At 37.7% G+C, this 17,915-nt stretch overlaps 1 protein-coding gene across 3 annotated transcripts in view; it reads right to left on the reverse strand.

The window, feature by feature from the left end:
• Nucleotides 1–17,915, reverse strand: part of KAT7 (lysine acetyltransferase 7) — a 31,848-nt gene that overhangs the window by 2,199 nt on the left and 11,734 nt on the right. For all 3 annotated transcript variants that reach the window (XM_003768368.4, XM_003768367.4, XM_023502427.1), the window contains 8 exons: nt 16,818–16,916; nt 15,048–15,158; nt 9,976–10,167; nt 5,015–5,104; nt 3,535–3,675; nt 2,594–2,687; nt 1,366–1,512; nt 541–647 (listed from right to left, as the gene is read on the reverse strand). In XM_003768368.4, the coding sequence (XP_003768416.1) occupies nt 541–647; nt 1,366–1,512; nt 2,594–2,687; nt 3,535–3,675; nt 5,015–5,104; nt 9,976–10,167; nt 15,048–15,158; nt 16,818–16,916 (981 nt within the window). The remainder of the gene's footprint in view (nt 1–540; nt 648–1,365; nt 1,513–2,593; nt 2,688–3,534; nt 3,676–5,014; nt 5,105–9,975; nt 10,168–15,047; nt 15,159–16,817; nt 16,917–17,915) is intronic.

Consider the following 17,915-nt stretch of genomic DNA (forward strand, 5'->3'; position numbering starts at 1 on the left):
AAAAAAGTTTAAAATCAACCAGATATCCTGTAAGCATAACTAGATACTCTCTTGTTGACATTTAAAGTCATTTTTCATGTTTTGCTCTCAATGAAGACAGAAAAAAAAACAAAAAAAACTAGTCACCGTTTTTTTATCCTAAAGTCATGGATGAATAAGGACAGTAATCACTGAAAGTATCTAAGCTATCCCTAAGAGCCCAAGGACCCACAGAAGATAAATCCCCCCTCAGAACAGACCACTTCCCAGTAGCAAAGTTTCCTATCCCTGTAAGACGCAAAGTTTAGAAACTGCATAATTCACACTAGTCACTACAGAGAGGGGCCTAACCAAGTACTAGTAATGAAAGAGATTAACTTAAGAGAGAAAGCAAAAAGCAAGAACTATAATAAACTAAAGAAATTAAAGATTTAAAGAGTTTCTACATTTCATCTAAGGACAAGTCTGACTATAGGCAGATTAAGATTACACATCATCTTCCTTTGAATCCCAAGACACAGGCTGTTCCACCCAAACAGGTTAAAAAAAAAAAAAACTTACCTGTCTTTTTAGAACCAGATGTTTCCCTTTCCAATACTTGAGCATCTGAAGGGCCTGCAGGGTACTGACAATGTCCACAGGATTCACTGCAGTCTCCTGGCTGATTTCTGTAACACAATGTTCCGACAAGGACATGAGCACAGAGTGGAGGACCACTATCATCAGCACCATGCCTCTCTTCCTTATTCCTCAAATGTAATTCAATTCGATTCAGAATCCTGCCTTTTGTACTGAATCCTAACATGTCTAAAAAGGTGTGATCTTCAAGTGAGTTTTGAAAGCTGGTACAGGAAAGAGAGTCACAAGTGAAAGGGAACAAGTTTAGAATCTCACCTTAGCATCATCACTAACCGGAGTCCACTATGCTTTGTTTTCTCATCATAATTTATATATTAAAAAAAAAATAAAATAAATAAAATAAAATAAAATAATTTATATATAGTTCAAATGGCCTCGTGCTACAGAATACTGGGTAAGCAGATTTGAACACTGGGCAGAAAGAAATCTGTGTTTTGGAGGCTGTGCAAAAAATGATCAGCACAAATGGCTTAACAAAAATTCAAAAAGTTGGTCCTTAACAACTTGACAAGTTTATGAAGGTACAAGGACACCAAGCAATCTCTCAGGGCCTAGGTGGAGACTGGATATCCTCTAAGCCTCCCTCTGGTTCTAAAGCAGGTATCTCACCTACTTTGCTTTAAGTGAGACTCCAGCACATTGGACTTCCATGACCTTCCTAGGGTTACTCTTTTATTAGCTAAAGGATAGGACACCTCTGCTATCAAGCCATTGACCACTGCTGCTCCACACATTCCAGAAGCCTACCTTTAATAGAGATTTCTTTGCCTTGAAAATTATGCAAATATCTTAGCAGCACTTCTTTCCAGTAACTCCGGTAGCTGATGAGGCCCAAATCAGACAATGGGCGTTCTGGAGAGCCAACCTTTTCTTCTACTTTGGAAAGCAAATAACCTGCCAAGGAAAGAAAATCCGAATTGAATAATTCTCTGTGGACCTGAATTCCTTAGTGATGACAACATGATGCCAGGGAACAAATTTATGAATAAATATAGTTAACCCTATCCCACACCTAACTCCTCACTGAGGGTGGAGGAGTGGGAGGGAACAATCTTTTTGACTGTTTAACTTGGAAAGAGATAAAATAATCAAACTCATTAGTTTAGTTAGCCAATCAGAAGTGTCTATTTTTCTGACCCAAGAAAATCACTCGATGAGCAGTGAGCATTATACACTGTATATTTAAATATTAAATAGTACATTTAACAGAATTATGGTCAAAAAAGCCACTATCATCTACTTGAACACAACCAGCCACATGATCCTGAAAGAGTCACCCTAACACCTCAAATGTCAACAGCTCTCAGATTTGTTTCCAAAGCTATAAAATGGGAATAATGATAGTACTCACCTCACACTGTTGTTGTACTAAATGAAAGAGATATGCAAAGTATTCCACAAGCTTTAAAACATTATATAAATGCTTTAGTTCTTATTATTAAAATACCAGAGTCCATTAATCAGCTAGCTACTTTAAAAAAAAAAAAAAGGTTACATATACATAGCGTGAATGCCAATGAAGGAAGATCTCACAGCAATGTCTCTAAGGAAAAGGTGATAGCAAATATTCTTGGTAAAATACTTTCCTGATATAACTGTCTTTTCTACTTCTATGCATAAAGATCGAGTGTTCATCAAACAATTAGACACCATAAAAATCTCTCAAAACAGACATCACTATTTTAATTCTCCTATGTGTAACCTGTCTCCATCACATTTGAAAGACTCTAAAAATGATACCAAAGCTGAGTGTGTTGGAAAAGATCATCTCAAAAGTCCCTTCTAGATCTAAATTCTATGATTCTTATTTCTTCCAGCCTTTGAATCTTACCTCACTCCCTCATTCCTACCTATGTCCAGGACTCAACACAATATGTATTCAATGTGTGCGATGTGGACTGACATTTCAGCACTATCATGATCTCAGCAAATGCATGCGCACATGCACACACATACTCACACACCACCTACTTACTGAAATCAATGAGCATCTTGCCATAGCCTTGTCGCATGTACTGAGGCATGGTGAGGATGCAGGAAACATTGTAATTGAGGAATGAATTCTTTTCCTGAAATCAAGAGAAAATAAATCAGAAAATCACAGATGTCTAGAACCAAAGGGGTCAACAAGTTGGCTCAAGTCTGCCACGCCAGATGCATGAGGGAAACAACGCTCACTAGGGAGGAGGAATGAGAGTTAACCCTGCTGGTTGGCTAGCCTATTCCATGATGATACAAGCCATTAATCCAGGGGTTTCCAGAGCTTGGAGATTTAAGGCTTCAACTCCATCATCAAAAAAGGGCTGACTCTGGCCCTTTTGCATCATGTAGTAAGTGGGGGTGATGTTGTGCAGACTGATGAGTCAGCCAGCTACCCTCATTAAAGAATAACTTCAAAAGGAGGCAGCTTACTAGGAAGAAGGCAATACAGACAATAATCCCTCCAGTCTAGATTTCCCTCGGAGCTGGGAAATCCAGATATTTGAAGGCTGAATTTGGATTATGTCCCTTAAGAAAACAATGACAACGTCACAAAGAAGTCTAAGGGAGTCCAGCTCAGAAGCTAGAAAGCAGCTCCCAAGCTAAGACTACAGAGAAAGCAAAGATCAGGGAGATGTTCCCTACCCCAAAACTCTATCCTACAAAGATATGCACTTGTTAATTACCAAGCAGGAGCCCTTGGTCCAGTCATAAGCAGGTAACCCTAGTAAGCCCACCCTAAAATGAGGGAATATGGGGGTTTTAATAAAGAAATGTACATTTTTTACTAGATAACCTCTGGCATGTCTCTGTAGGAAGTTTTTGACAGATCCTGAGACACTCCCACAATTCCAAGATTTAGTAACTGATACTTGATTAATATTTTCCTTCCAATAATCAGATGCGTAACTCACACACCAAGTTATAAATACTAACCTTGGAAAAGTACCCAATCAGGTGACAACCAGTGTTGTCAGCTTCTGTCATAACATAGAAGAGGAAGGGCTCCACATCATAATATAGTGTCTTATGGTCCAAGAAAAGCTTGGCCAGCAGGCAGAGGTTCTGGCAATATATCTGAAAGCAGAGAGATATAAAGTAGGACTGTGGTTCATCAGTCATCAGGCTAACAAGTTTAGGACTGAAGCTAAGACCCAATCATATCAATTATACCTAATCAAAGCATAATCAGCATGCTGAGGAAGAGAAGGCCACAAGCTAGAGATCTTTACATCTAGTCCCAGACTCACTCCTGAACTCTAGTTTCACATCTACAACTGCCCATAGGATATTTCAAACTAGACAGCCCTGAGAGCTATATCTTGCACTCAACATAACCAGAACAGAATTCATTATTTTGCCCCACCAAAATCACTCCTCTACCTTCAATGTCATCTTTAACTGCTCCCTCATCCCACACATCCAATCGCTTACCATTTTTACCTCTACAATATCTTTAGTTTAGCACACACAACCGATTTTCTTTCCTCACATGGCCACCATCTTTGTTCAGGTTCTCATTAGCTCTCCCTTGGATTAATTGCAATTACTGCCTCTAATCTTCTTGATCCAGTGAAGCTACCACTTGCTATGTTATGCTGCCAATCATAGACTAACACTATACCTCCCTTACTCAATAAACTCCAGAGGTTCCCTATTGCCTCAATAATTCCATATATTTTTCTTGACTTTTACGGGCCCATGCAACTTATTCCTAATCTATCTTTCTGGCTTCATTACTATTATCTACTTTCCCACACGCTACATAGTCCAACCAAACTTGCTTTGTCTCTGTTCCTCATCTGCAAGGCTTTGCACTGCTGTCACACATGCCTCAAATGCATGTCTTCCTTTTTCACCTCTACTTTACAGGATCTTTCACTTCCTGAAAGACATAACTCAGACACCACCTGCTAAAGGAAGCCTTTTTTTCAATCTTTCTATATGCAACTACTAATGTCTTCTCTCCCTACTTGTTCTGGATTTATTTAGTATACTCTTCTATATGCAAATATCTCCCCTGAAAGGATGTAAACTTCTTGGGAGTAGGAACTGTTTTATCTCTGACTTTATATCTAGTAGTGAGTACATAACAAAAACACTTAACAAATGCTTGTTGATTCAGAGAAGAGAAGAAAATATAGTAAAAAGGGGGCTCAAGAGCTCTAATAATTAGTAACTTTGGGGCAAAGGTAAAGTATTAAGGCTAAAAGTATAAAGCTCCAGGAGAATAAATGGAGAAGTTTGTCTAAACTAGCACAGCTTACTTCCATAACTGTTAATAAGTTCTGAAATAACTAAAGAAGGCTTATCTTCAGAGTTAGTTTTTGACATGGTATCATTTTAAGAAAATACTATTTTGTTTCCAAGGGAATTATACTATCTCTGCTCCCGAGTCAGTCACTTCCCCTTTTACCTTGTTCTTCTTGCCATCAACTTCAAACACAGAAATGGAGCCTTTACGATAGATCTCATCTCCTGGTGGATGTTTCCATACACATTTTGCCTATAAGAAAAGGAAATTCGCATCAGTCCATTGCTACTGAAAGTTTAAAGAGAACACTAAGGCTAATTAGTCTAGCTGAATAAGGCTTAAGGCTGAAAGGCAGCTGGATACATTTTGGGAGAACATTGATCTCCCCCCCCCCCCAAAAAAAAAAGGGCTTTCTTCTAAAGTAACAGCTTCTGAAGTTACTACTAACTCCTTAAATTTTTACTGCAACACAACTTTCTGGCACTGTTTGTCCCAGGAGATTAAAATCATCCACTACATAAAAGTCAACTAAATACCCCACAATAACAAAATCCCTCCTGCCAATAGGAAATACATAAGCAGATTATCTCTGGCACTTTAAAGCTGCCAAACACTTCACTATCACCTTTACCAGCAAACTTCACATCCCCACCAGAGTAGACAGGTTCCCCATTTTTCAATGAGGAAACTAAGCCATAATATAATCGTATGATTATTAAAAGAGCCCTTCTTGGCCACAAGAATAATTAAAAGCAAGCTCTCAGAAAAGGCTGACAATCCCATACTTGAAAATCAGTTTGGAAAGCCAATGGTCCTTGACCACTAGGGGGCACTAGCTGCCTCTTTTCTTATCCTCAATCCAGCATTCAACTCCATTGGCAATATGGTTTTGGTATCATAGATCCTGGTCTAAAAAGGTTAAGTGCAAATAGAATTTTTTTAAAAGTTCAATCGCATTTTAAAGTGCAATGGAGAACAACCTTGCTATTAAAAGGATTCCCTCTGTGCTCTTATTTTTGTGTATGGAATACAGGAAAGAATACTAGATTAGGGATCAGCCCACATGGCTTCTAGACTTAGTTCTTCTAGCTCTATGACCGGAGAAAAGTCCTAACTTTTCTTCCTCAGTTCCTCAATCATAAAATGAGGGGATAGTCTAAATGAAGTCTAATGTGTCTTCCAGTCCTTATATTTTGGTTCAAAACCCAATGTTGGAGCAGCCAACATTGTACCAAGCAGGAGTTGATATACAGTGGATAGAGCACCAGTCCTGAAGTCAGGAGGACCTGAGTTCAAATGTGACCTCAGACACTTAACATTTCCTGGCTGTGTGAGCCTGGGGAAGTCACTTACCCCCAATTGCCTCAGCAAAAACAAAACACAAAAAAACCAAAGTTACTTTTGCTCATAAATCTTTTTCCCTCATCCAAGAAGTGAACCTGAGGCTATAGGTTATCTATAGCTAGAGGGGGAGGAAGGGAAGGGCCATAATAATACCACTCTACTCTAAGAGGGTGAAGGGGTAGTAGGTGAGGAATGATTGCCAACCAGAGTGGTGACACAAGGAAGAAAAATCAAAAAGTAAACATTATGAGAAACAGGCTGGATCTTCAGTATCTGAGTGTGTTTTAGAGGAAGATGAGAAATGTTAAAATTAAAGAAAGGTATTGCTCACCCCATTCAACTTCCTCCTCCCACAAATGAGATACTTTAAATTACATGAAAGAGATTTATCTTTTGTATTGCTGGAAATGCCTTTAAAAGGACGTGTTACCCATGCTATCAATTGCAAATCACCACATTTTTTGTGGCCAAGTATTAGGGAATAGGTTATTAGGAAGTGGTAAATGTGTTGAAACGCAATGTAGGAAAACTTTTAAAAATTTCTAACCTAGAATTAGAGATCTCTTGAGAAGTTCATAGCTATAACTGTATGTGTAACAATCAGTCAAAATATAAGTGCTGTCAAATCCTTTTCTGTTTTGAAGGACCAAGAGATATAAAGAGTGCAGGGGAGAGTAAAACACTGGCTTCAGTTTTACCACAAGATAACCCAATTTTTAAATTCATCTGTGTGTGAATAACAGAAGCAAAGGTCAAACACGCTTCAAATTCTATGCCTTCATCCACTTGCTAAGTGGATCAGTGAAAGAATGCTAGCCTTGAAGTCAGAAAGATGAGTTTGAATCCTACCTAAGATATTTATTAAGTATATCAGATATTCTGAACAAGTCACTTATCCTCATCTCACATCCTTAGTCTCCTTCCTCATCTATAAAATGAAGATGATGATAATAGCACCTACCTTGCAAGGTTGTTATGAGGACTTAAGTGAGATCATTTGGGAAGCACTTTACAAAACCTTAAAGAACCATATACATTTTTATATTTAATTACTAAGAGAAAGATGCTCCTTTAGAGGAGATCATAAGATGCTGTGCCACAGTGGGCACAAATGCTTATTATACTCAAACTATGATGAACATGGAAAGACAGGGTCCCTCTTGGCAAGGAACTTCTAGAAAAACTCATCGATGTTTTCAGTGTGGAAAAGTTGGACATTTGAGAGCTCCTTATAGATATAGAGATAGAATGAGAAGACAGGATGAGAAAAAACCCAAAACTCCATGTCCAAAATGCAACCAAGGCTTTCATTGGGCCTCTGAATGTAGATTGACCCAGAGAAGTGAAAGGCAAGGCCCAGCTCCTAAGTATCAATCAAAGGACAGGTGGGGCATGATGACAGCTGAGTTTACACCCAGAGAGTCTTTAGAAATTCAGGACTCTGATGTCATTAATCAACAGAAAAGCAATCAGGATTACAGTTGGAGAGAATACAGATTTTTTAACCAAACAGGGCAGTGTCCAGTGCAAACAGCTCCAATATAATTACCAGATGATAAAGAGAAAGACCTCAAAACAAAGAAGATTCAAGAAACATTTGACACTGAAGAAGCATGGCTGATAATGAGACTGTTAAAATAACTTTAAAATCTTCATGAATCATTGGATTTCTAACACAAGAAGAGACTGTTTCAAGTTCTTCAAAACAAAGGAGAAGATTCAAGAAACATCTGATACTGAAAGAGCATGGCTGATATTGGATTCTTGGCACATTAACTAATGGACAATGGATTTCTTTGGGACTATTTTTAGGATTTATGGAGATGTATAATTTTGTATATTGATTCATGTTATGAAAAATTACAGGAATCATTGGATTCCTGGCACATGAACTAATGGAAAATGTGTAAATGTGTAAATTCTCATGTTAATTCATGTTGTTCGTTACATTACTACTAGCCTGTGTTATACTGCTATGTGCTTATGTAATTATGTGTAATGCCTCCCATATTGGTGGATTTATGTACACCTTGTTTCAAGTGAGCCCCTCTAGAAATCCACTAATCTGATTTGGTTTTCTATTTCCTTTGGTGTTTTCATCTCCCTTCATGAGAAGTCAGGGAGGTCATGACCACCTATGTTCTAAATCAAAAGAAAAGGGGAGATGTTGGAATCTTTACAAAGTGTTAAGACACTGGAGTTGATAGAGACAATAATTACCTAATTTGGCATGGTTCAATATGATTGATTTGATCTTAGAAAGAGATATTTTGGGCCAGAACTTGAAACAAGGTACTAAGTACAACTGATGGAAATAATGCTTGTGTTCACACCTTTAGAGAGGTCATAAGTATCTAAGTACTCAATGGAGTTCACACGTTTGGGAGAATTCAGGGCTTAGTATGGCTTAGTCCAAATTCACACCTCCCTTAGGGCCAGAGAGCACTCGGGGAGATAACCCAGAATCCCTCTCTCTCCAGAAGGCGGAGTTAACCTTTGGGAGATCATATATATAGAGGAAGCTCTCAGAGCTGGGAAGAGTTTTCTTGAGTTAGTTTCTTGAGGGAGTTTTCTTGAAAGAGGTTTTCTGGGGAACAGCGACTGTGGTTGGAGACAGAGCACTCTGGAAGAAAGCCTACAAGCCCTATCTTCAAGGAAAGAAAGATTCATCGTATCTTCTACCTTGGTGCTGGCTGGAATCGGAAGGACAAACCTTTGGATTTGGAGACATTCGGGCGGAGCTCTTAGAACCAAGGGAGAGACAGGCCTCTGGGCTAACCGGGTTATATTGAAGGACACAATAAAAGATCTGAACTTTTATTGTGCCCTTCAATATAGCCCGGTTAGCTCAGGCCTATCTCTCTCCCTGGTTCCAAGAGATCTTGCAGCTTTGTCCTTGGCTTCTGCCTCTGCTTTCTTCAGCCTCCAGCCAGCACCAAGGTTCAAGATGCAATGAATCTCTTGCCTCGAAGATAGGGCTTGTGGGTTCCAAGAGCTCTCTCCGACTCCAAGTAAAACTCTCGAACTCCCAAGAAAAACTCTTTCAAGTAATTCCTCAAGTAACTAACCCAAGTAACTAAATCCAAGCTCCAAGAGTTTCCTATTATATATGATCTCCCAAAGGCTAACTCCGCCTTCTGGAGAGAGAGGGATTCTGGGTTATCTCCCCGAGTACTCTCTGGCCCTAAGGGAGGTGTGAATTTGGACTAAGCCATACTAAGCCCTGAATTCTCCCAAACGTGTGAACTCCATTGAGTACTTAGATACTTATGAGCTCTCTAAAGATGTGAACACAAGCATTGTTTCTATCAGTTCAAGTTCTGGCTCAAAATATCTCTTTCTAAGATCAAATCAACTCCAATGGTTTAACAGTTTGTAAAGATTCCAACATCCAACATAATGATGAGTGAAAACTCTTTAGGCCTGAATACCACTAACTAGGCCGACTAATGCTGCTAAATGCTGTGTATGTGTGTGCGCGCACATACGCGCACGCTTGTAAAAAGAAAAAAGGGAAAATAAGCAGGTCAAAAAAAAAAATGAACAATCACAGATTATGAGGAGAGCATAAATAACTTCCTCTGATACTATTCAATGGCACCTATGTCACAAACTGCATCCTTCTTGGTTGGAATACTTTAACCTACTCCTGTAATAGTTAACCTACTCCTGAGGCCTTATTAGTTAAATATTATCTGTAGATTTCAAATGCACAGGTCTCTTTTTAGTATAAATAATTTAACACTAGCTCTAATGCACCTGACAGTAAAGAGGCTTACCATGTGTCGACGAAGTATTGTTTGGCTCTTCATGTATTTGAGACAGAATTCGCACATATAGAGCCGTCCCAGGCGTGCATACTCTTCTGGATAGGGCGAATGGTACCAGGTATCTAACTCATATCGGCCAAAAGCAATTGTTTTGATCATATTGCTGCCCTCTGTGATTTGGCCCTGCAGCCGCAACTTCTCCTATATCAAGAAAGGAAACATGACAGAGGAAGACCCAAGTTCAATATCATCATAATCATCAATATCAGAAAACCCATAAAAACCTGATTATACCTAACACTGTGCTTGTGGTGTCTGTATTAAATTAAAAGTGTTTGTAGGTGGAGATGTAGGTGGAGACAAACATAATTAACTATACATACACAATGTATGGACATCATCTCTACATTTATATAATCTTTGTACTATAAGTATTTTATTTCAACTGACATTCCCTATAGTCATCAGAATGAAAGGTCCTTATAATTAATGGAACCCAATAAAATGAACTAAAATGAAATATGAAAGATCTAATCACTAAATATACATCCAAGCACATCCAGCAATCCAAAATCCCAAATGATACTCAATTCTTGGTTGTTAAATTACCCCCAATTATTGTAGCTGAGAAATGGCTGTAAATAACATGTCTAACTATTTGTATGTCAAGATCAACATGAAAAGAGGAATAAAGGAAGAAGTAAAAGGGGAGCCATGAAAGTTCCACCCTTAGAAGACAGGGTCTCAGAAAATGAGTACTTTTCCTTTAACGACTTAAGATTTACTATTTAAAGCTCTTATTTCTCTCTTACTTGAAAGTACATAAATTTTACCAGGCTTCCAAAAGACTACCTGCTAACAAGGCTTTTATGGAAATGTTTTGCACAATTTCACGTGGGCCTTCTAAATGTCACCAGGACAAAAACAAACCTACTGAAAGAAAAAAGAATGAACAAGAAATGACCATGACAGAGCAGAGAGAAAAACACCAATACATCACCACCTAGTTTTAGGATCTTTGAAAGGGAAAAATCCTAATCTTAATCCTGATCCTAATCCAATCCTGCAACATTTACAGTCCCTGCAGATCACAGGAATACTCCAACTCACAAGGGCAGTCATCTGAAGGCACTCCTTTGAGGGACAAATGGCCCTAACAGCACTACCTAGCAATCCCCCCAAAGGCATCACTGGATATGCACAGCTTTGATGGTTCATAAAAAACCTAAATCATGAAGGAAGAATATGAAAGATAATTTAGCCTAGGAAAGAGAAAAATGTAAGATATTGTGGAACTATACAGTCCCCATCTTGCAAAAGGATTATGTTCTAAAAGGCTGTGGGTAGATTTGTCACTGTATAAACTTTTAAAAAATTATATATTTTTTCCAATTATACGTAAATACTATTTTTACTAAAGTTTTGAATACCAAATTCTAGCCATTTCTTCCTCTTCTCTCTTCTCCCTGAGAAGGTAAAGCAATCTAATATAGGTTTCGTTGTATAAAATTTATCAGTTATTTTCCTACAGAAACATGCTAATCAAAATGTAAAACACATATAAGGGTACTGTTCTAAAAAATACTATGCTACCATTGGTATTAATACAAAGTATAACAATTTATTTTTAGAAAAACACATTCGAAATTCTAATTACTAAAACTCATTCAAAACATTTCTCTTCCTTCCTCCTACCATCCAATCCCTTAGTCTTTCAACCTGCCAAACAGAAGGATTCATTCCCTTATCTCCACACTACAGAAACAAGAAGAAAAGAAGTGAATGAAGTGAGAGATGGGAGGCTACAGAAAACTGGAGACAAGGACCATTCTGTCAAGGAAAACACCCAGGAGCCCTTCTTAGGCCTGGGCTGGAGTCCTTTTTTTCCCCTGTGGACTCATAATACTGGCCTATCTGCTTCCCTTTTTACTGGTACCACTTTTCAAAAAGTCTTCTCTCATTTGTCCAAACACAAAACAAAATCATTCTCACTGCTAACCTAGAAGAACAACACAGTTTTTTGGAACTTTAAGAATTTTACTTCTAGTAAGGAGTAAACCTAGGATTTTATCATAAGAATAGTAGAAACTCTGGGCTGGCACATGCTACTTGACTGAGATTAGATGGAGGCTGGGAAGGCAGACAGGAATAGGAGAGATGCTTAAGGAGGTGCCCACTCCTTTTGTTTCCTTTCTGACACCTCATATGTGATCCCAATTTGAAGTAACAATCAAGGATGTACACATACAGAGATTAGTAAGTATGTGTAAGAAGAATAGAAAGGTAAGCATTTATGGTACTATGCAACAGTCAACAGAAGGGAAAAAGAAAAAAGAGCCAGCAGGAAAAAAGGATATTTCCTGTGACCACATAGCTCAGATGACAAAAACATAAGACAAAGGTTGCCTGTTACTCCAAAATGTGGTTTGTTGTTTTAATCTAGTGAAAGCAAGGCTTTTTCCAAATTATAAGCCGAGAAATACTTGTATTTTTCATACTACAAATAGAGGTTCTATGAGAAAATTATGATGTTAGCATTATCTTCCTCTCCAAAACATTAAATATGAAATTACATATCAAATACTTATGTGTGGCCATTTGGGGATATAAAAATAAGCTTAATCTCCTCTATTTTGTTCTAAAAATTTCTGCGACTCCTTCTATTATAAGGATATTTCACAAATCCAAACTAATATTAAATTTTTTCAATATAAATTTAAATTTGTATTGAATTAACTGATAGTCATCTAGAAAGTAAATTCTCTAATAAAAATATCTCCTTACCTATCTTATTCTGATAAAAATCACATTATAATGACTCAATTAAATCAACCTTGTTAATACAGAGTAAAATCACATTATAATTGTGGTTTTAGTAGTCCAAAATTGCTTCTATATAGACTATTATATTTTTTCTATTTGTGACATTTCCAATTTATATGACCCATTCTCTCTACAGTCAAAGAGAAAACAAAAGATACTCTTATTCCATTAGAGGGGAGAGGAATATGGGTGGTATTTCTACATACAACTTCCTCATTCTCCTATCCTACCTTCCCCCAATAACTCTTTATGCCTTTTCACTCCAAGATCTTTGTAACTTATTTTGATGTGAGACTTTGAGAGTTTGGAGTTTTTAAATTTTTCTGTTTGAGATACAACAGAAAGTAATTGACAGCATTACCACTGAAGAGGTACAAAAAGTGAACTACCATTAGCTCAATGATGCTCCTTGTCTTTAACATATACTCTATAATCATATCATCACTAAAGGAAAGGGATTAACACAAGCTTATTAGAAAAATCTTTTAGTAACTACACGAAAAATTAGTATTTGAAAATAATATTTGGTGTGATCTTGGCAGCATTTACCTAATTCTAAACCAATAACTAGGTCCAAGATCTAGCAATCTAGAAGAACAGAAGGTATAAGCTAGCTTGAGATCCTTCCTTGACTTTATTTTACAAAGACTGCTGAGCTCAGAAATTAATGCTTATCAGGAGATACCTTCCAGTCCTCTGAGATGATCCTAACACTGAGATAAATTCAATGAAAAACTTGAGACTGCAGAACAGTCTCAACCTCATTAAAAATAAAGTTAAGGAAAAAGATTATGGCCAGATGCCAATCATATCACCCCATATTTAAGAACAGCCCTAAATATAATATCATTCTGAATAAATTTTATGTATCAAATTTTAAACAAGGACAAAATAGGGAAATGATTCATTTTATCTAAGTTCCCAGTAATTTTCATCTAGACTATACAAGTGTCATAATACAGTAGAAAAAGGAAGCGCTATGGACTGGGGATTAGGTGACTGGGTTTAAATACCTGCTCTGCTCCCAGCAAACTGTATGATTTTACATTAAGTCACCTAAACTTTCTAAATTTCCTTACCTATAAAATGCTTCAAGGTCCCTTCCAATTAGAACAGTTTATAGGATTTTAGATAGAAAAACTCCACCTCTAGATGTTACTGTCACAGCCTGACTTAGTTCTAGTGATACCAAAGTGATAGGAGAGGAATGCCATGGCTTTGGAGCCAACAAGAAACCTCAGAGGCCATCTGGTCCAACTACCTCATTTTAAAGATGAAGAAACTGAGGCTCAGAGAAGCTAAGTGACTTACTACCTAAGGTGGCAAAGTTAATAAATGTCAGAGATGTGACTGGAACTCATAGTTCCACAGATGTTCCAGCTCCAGAGGCAGTGCTCTTTACTACCCATGTGACCTCTGGAAAATAATTTCATCTCCTTAGCCTCAATTTCCTCAACTACAGATTGAAGGAATCAGTCTAGACCATCCCCAAAGTTCTATCTAGCTCTAGACATACAATTCTTAGTGTTGGGGAAACTGTAGCATTCCCCAGGTTTAGGGAATGGAGAAAGAAAAGGAAAAAGAAAATACACATCCAAAGGTCAGATGCCAAAGTGGGGAAAGGATGTGAAGTTCCAGAAGTGCCATTGTACAGCAGTGATGCTCCTAGGCTAGATTCCTACTCTAGGATAACAGCAAATATCTACCATGCCACGGAACTGGCTTCTAGATGCCAAAGTGTTGAAAAGTGAGCAAGAAGACAAATGAGGAAGGTTTTCCTGGCAACGTGGCTGTTACCACGAAGCCAACTTCTTTACATTTGCAAAACGTAAAGCAGAATCTATTAGGAAATTCCCCCCACTGTTCCCTATACCCAATGAAGACAAAAGGAAAAGAGAATTCATTTCACATTAAAGTCAACTTTGGAACACACCTACTCTTTTAAAGTCTATTTTCAATCTCCCACAAAAAATAATTAACAGAATTTTCTTAACACTGCTCAACAAGTCTATTCAGGGCATCAAAATTAAATCATGAAAGGATTATTAATGGGAATCCAAACAAACAGTACTCTGGAAATACCTAATTCTATGGCAACAATAAACTCAATAGCAATCAACAAAAATCTTTTATCTTAATGAAAAAATGTATTCTATTTTGGCTCTAGATCAAATAGATCTCCAATCACTCTTCATAGATGTTTCTAAGTATCCTTTCCTTAGTGACTGTCTGACTTCCTAGGGGATTATGAGACTCACCAAATCCTCTGATGCTCGAGCTTGTGCCCTTCGGAAAAGGTCCAAATCATACTCGCTGGTCAGGTTTTCCAGGAGAGGCTCCCGGGTGCTTCCATAGGTTTGTCTGTGCTCCTAAAAAACACCAAAAGACAGCATGACACCTTCAGGCTACTGGTACTTGGACCCACAAGCCTTCTCAATACAAGTCTGCCAGAGCTATTAATAATCTTTTTTGTTTTTTTCGAAGGACCTAATGATCTAACATCATGAGCTAGTCATGTCATTCTTAAAGTCACACACCCTAAATGAGGACAAAACTCAAGAGGCAACTAGGGTGGGGGCTGAGGGTAAGGGATCAGGAAAGGCCTCACATAAGAGACAGATGATGAGTTGAGCTCTGAAGGGAGCTAGGGTTCTAAGCAGCACAAATTGCTTTGGTACAAAGATTTAGAGACAGGAGATGGAAGAGGATGTGTGAGATACAGGAAGAAAGCTAATCTAGCCAGACCAAAGAGTACATACAAGGGAATAATTGATGATAAGGTTGAAGCCATGTTGTGAAGGACTTTAACTGCCAAAGGGCAGTGTCTGTATTTGATTTTAAAGCTAATGTGAAGCCAACTTGAGTGTTTATTTAGCAATAACAACAACACTCTGGTAGCTGTATGAAAGATTATTTTAAAGAGAGACAGAATTGAGATCGAGAAAGTAATTAGAAGGCTACTGCAGTAGCCTAAGTGATAATTGAGAGTGGTCATTCAAGTGTCAAGAGACAGCCAGCCAAGATATAGTAAAGGTAGAATCAAGTTTTAGCAATTGAAATATGTTACATAAACAAGAGGGAGGAAATGAAGAGGACTCCAAAGTTATAAATCTCATTGACTAGAGGATGGTGATGCTCCCGATTTAAAAAAATAAAAATAAAAAAAAAGTGAAGTGAAAAAAGAGCTTTGGGAGAGGAAGGAAATAATGATTTCAATTTGGGATTGTTGAGTTTGAGCTACTTAGAATAAGTAGAGTATTTATATCCAATGGACAAGTGGGAGTGGAGAGAGACTAGGGCTGAAAATACAATCATGGAAATCATCTGCAGAGAAATAACTGAACTCATGGGAGTTGATAAAGTTTCCAAAAAAGAAATAACAGACATAAAAAAAAAAGAGGCCTCAGGCAGAGAATTGAGGTTAGAGGGCAGCATATGGATAACCTAATAAAGGAGATTGATGAGCAAAACCAAGAGAGGGCAACATTATGAAAATCTACAGGGGAGGGAGTATCTATCTCTTTGAAGGAGATGTGGTGGACCTTGTCAAAAGCTACAGTGAGTTGAGAAGACTGAGAACAGTCACTGGATTTGGTCTAAGAGATCACTGATAAGCTGGAATGAACTGGTGCAGCTGAATGATGATGTGAAAAGGAAGGCCATTGTGTGTTAAGGACACAGTGAGAGAACAAGTGGAGGCAATGAGCTAGGAAAGCTTTTTCAAGGATGACAGCTTAAGGGAATGACAAAGCCAAGAAAGGATTGTTTTCCTAATAACAGGAATGGCTTATGCTGATCATTCACAGTTCTTAAGACCCAAACATTATATTATGTTCCATTCACCATCTTTTCCAGCATCAACAACCCTGGTACTGAGTTTAATAGTAACTTCTGCTGACTTTCAGTGATCTTGCATCCATACACTTTTAGGTAATTTTAAATAAAGCATAGCAAGCAAGGAATGCCTAGAATCAAAGGTATTAAATGTCTCATAAGGTTTTAGGAAAATAATGCATTTACTATCTTACCATATATTTCTCCTTCTGCTCTTTGCTCAGTCCAGAGTTTCTCTTCTTCCTGAGCTCAGCCACCTTCTCCTTATACCGAAGCTGCCTTTCTGTTGGTGCCTAGAAAGGAGCACAAGAAAATTATGAAACTGAGCAAATTCAAATTTGGAATCACACTAACTATGAAGATATGGAAAGCACTGAGATGATATCCAAACAAGGGGATAACTGTGTAGAACAGTTACTTTGTGAATCTTTGTGGCAAATTTTAAAATTCAAAGTGATGCACATGCAGATACAGATATACAAACACGCACATATACATATGCAGATACACGCACATATATGCACAGATACACACATGCAAATATACAAATATGCACAGATATATGCAGACATAGACACACATAGCTATATCTTCACATATATATGTATACATATATTGATAAACACATGCACACAGATATGCACATATGAATACAAGCCCAGATATACAGACACACATATATGCACACATATGTAGATATACAAAGAGATAAATTACGCATATGTACATAATACAAATATACAGACACATACACACAGACACATTTATCATTCCCTCCATTATCATTTACAACAATCCTGGACTTCCTTCCCAACTGTGATCAAATAATCACTTTTTCTTCCTGTAACTTCAATTTCATTCTCTCCTGGTTCTCCAGCTACCTCTCTGATTAGTATGTTCTCTGTTCTCCTTTTCTCTAGTGCCCACTTTGGTTGGATCTAATTCACTCCTAGAGTTTCAATTATCACCCTATCTTTAAAGATGACTCCCCAAATCTGTCTCCAGCTGTGATTCTCCAAGTACTTGATGAATATATCCAACTGAACATCCCAATGACATCAAAGATGTCATCTTCCATTCAGAACATTCTTTCGTAACTTTATACATCTGTTGCATGTCAGTTTGCCCCAGAACTTTGGGGCTATCTTTTATTTCCACCTCCCTTTCATTATCCTTCATCCAATCTTAACAAATCTACTTACATTACTGCTTGTACTTGTTTCAATCATCCTAGTTTGCACCATCATCATTTCTCAAATAATTGTTAAGAGCAATCTAACTGATCTTCCCAT

Source organism: Sarcophilus harrisii, chromosome 4, assembly GCF_902635505.1.
Source record: "Sarcophilus harrisii chromosome 4, mSarHar1.11, whole genome shotgun sequence".
NCBI lineage: Eukaryota > Metazoa > Chordata > Mammalia > Dasyuromorphia > Dasyuridae > Sarcophilus > Sarcophilus harrisii.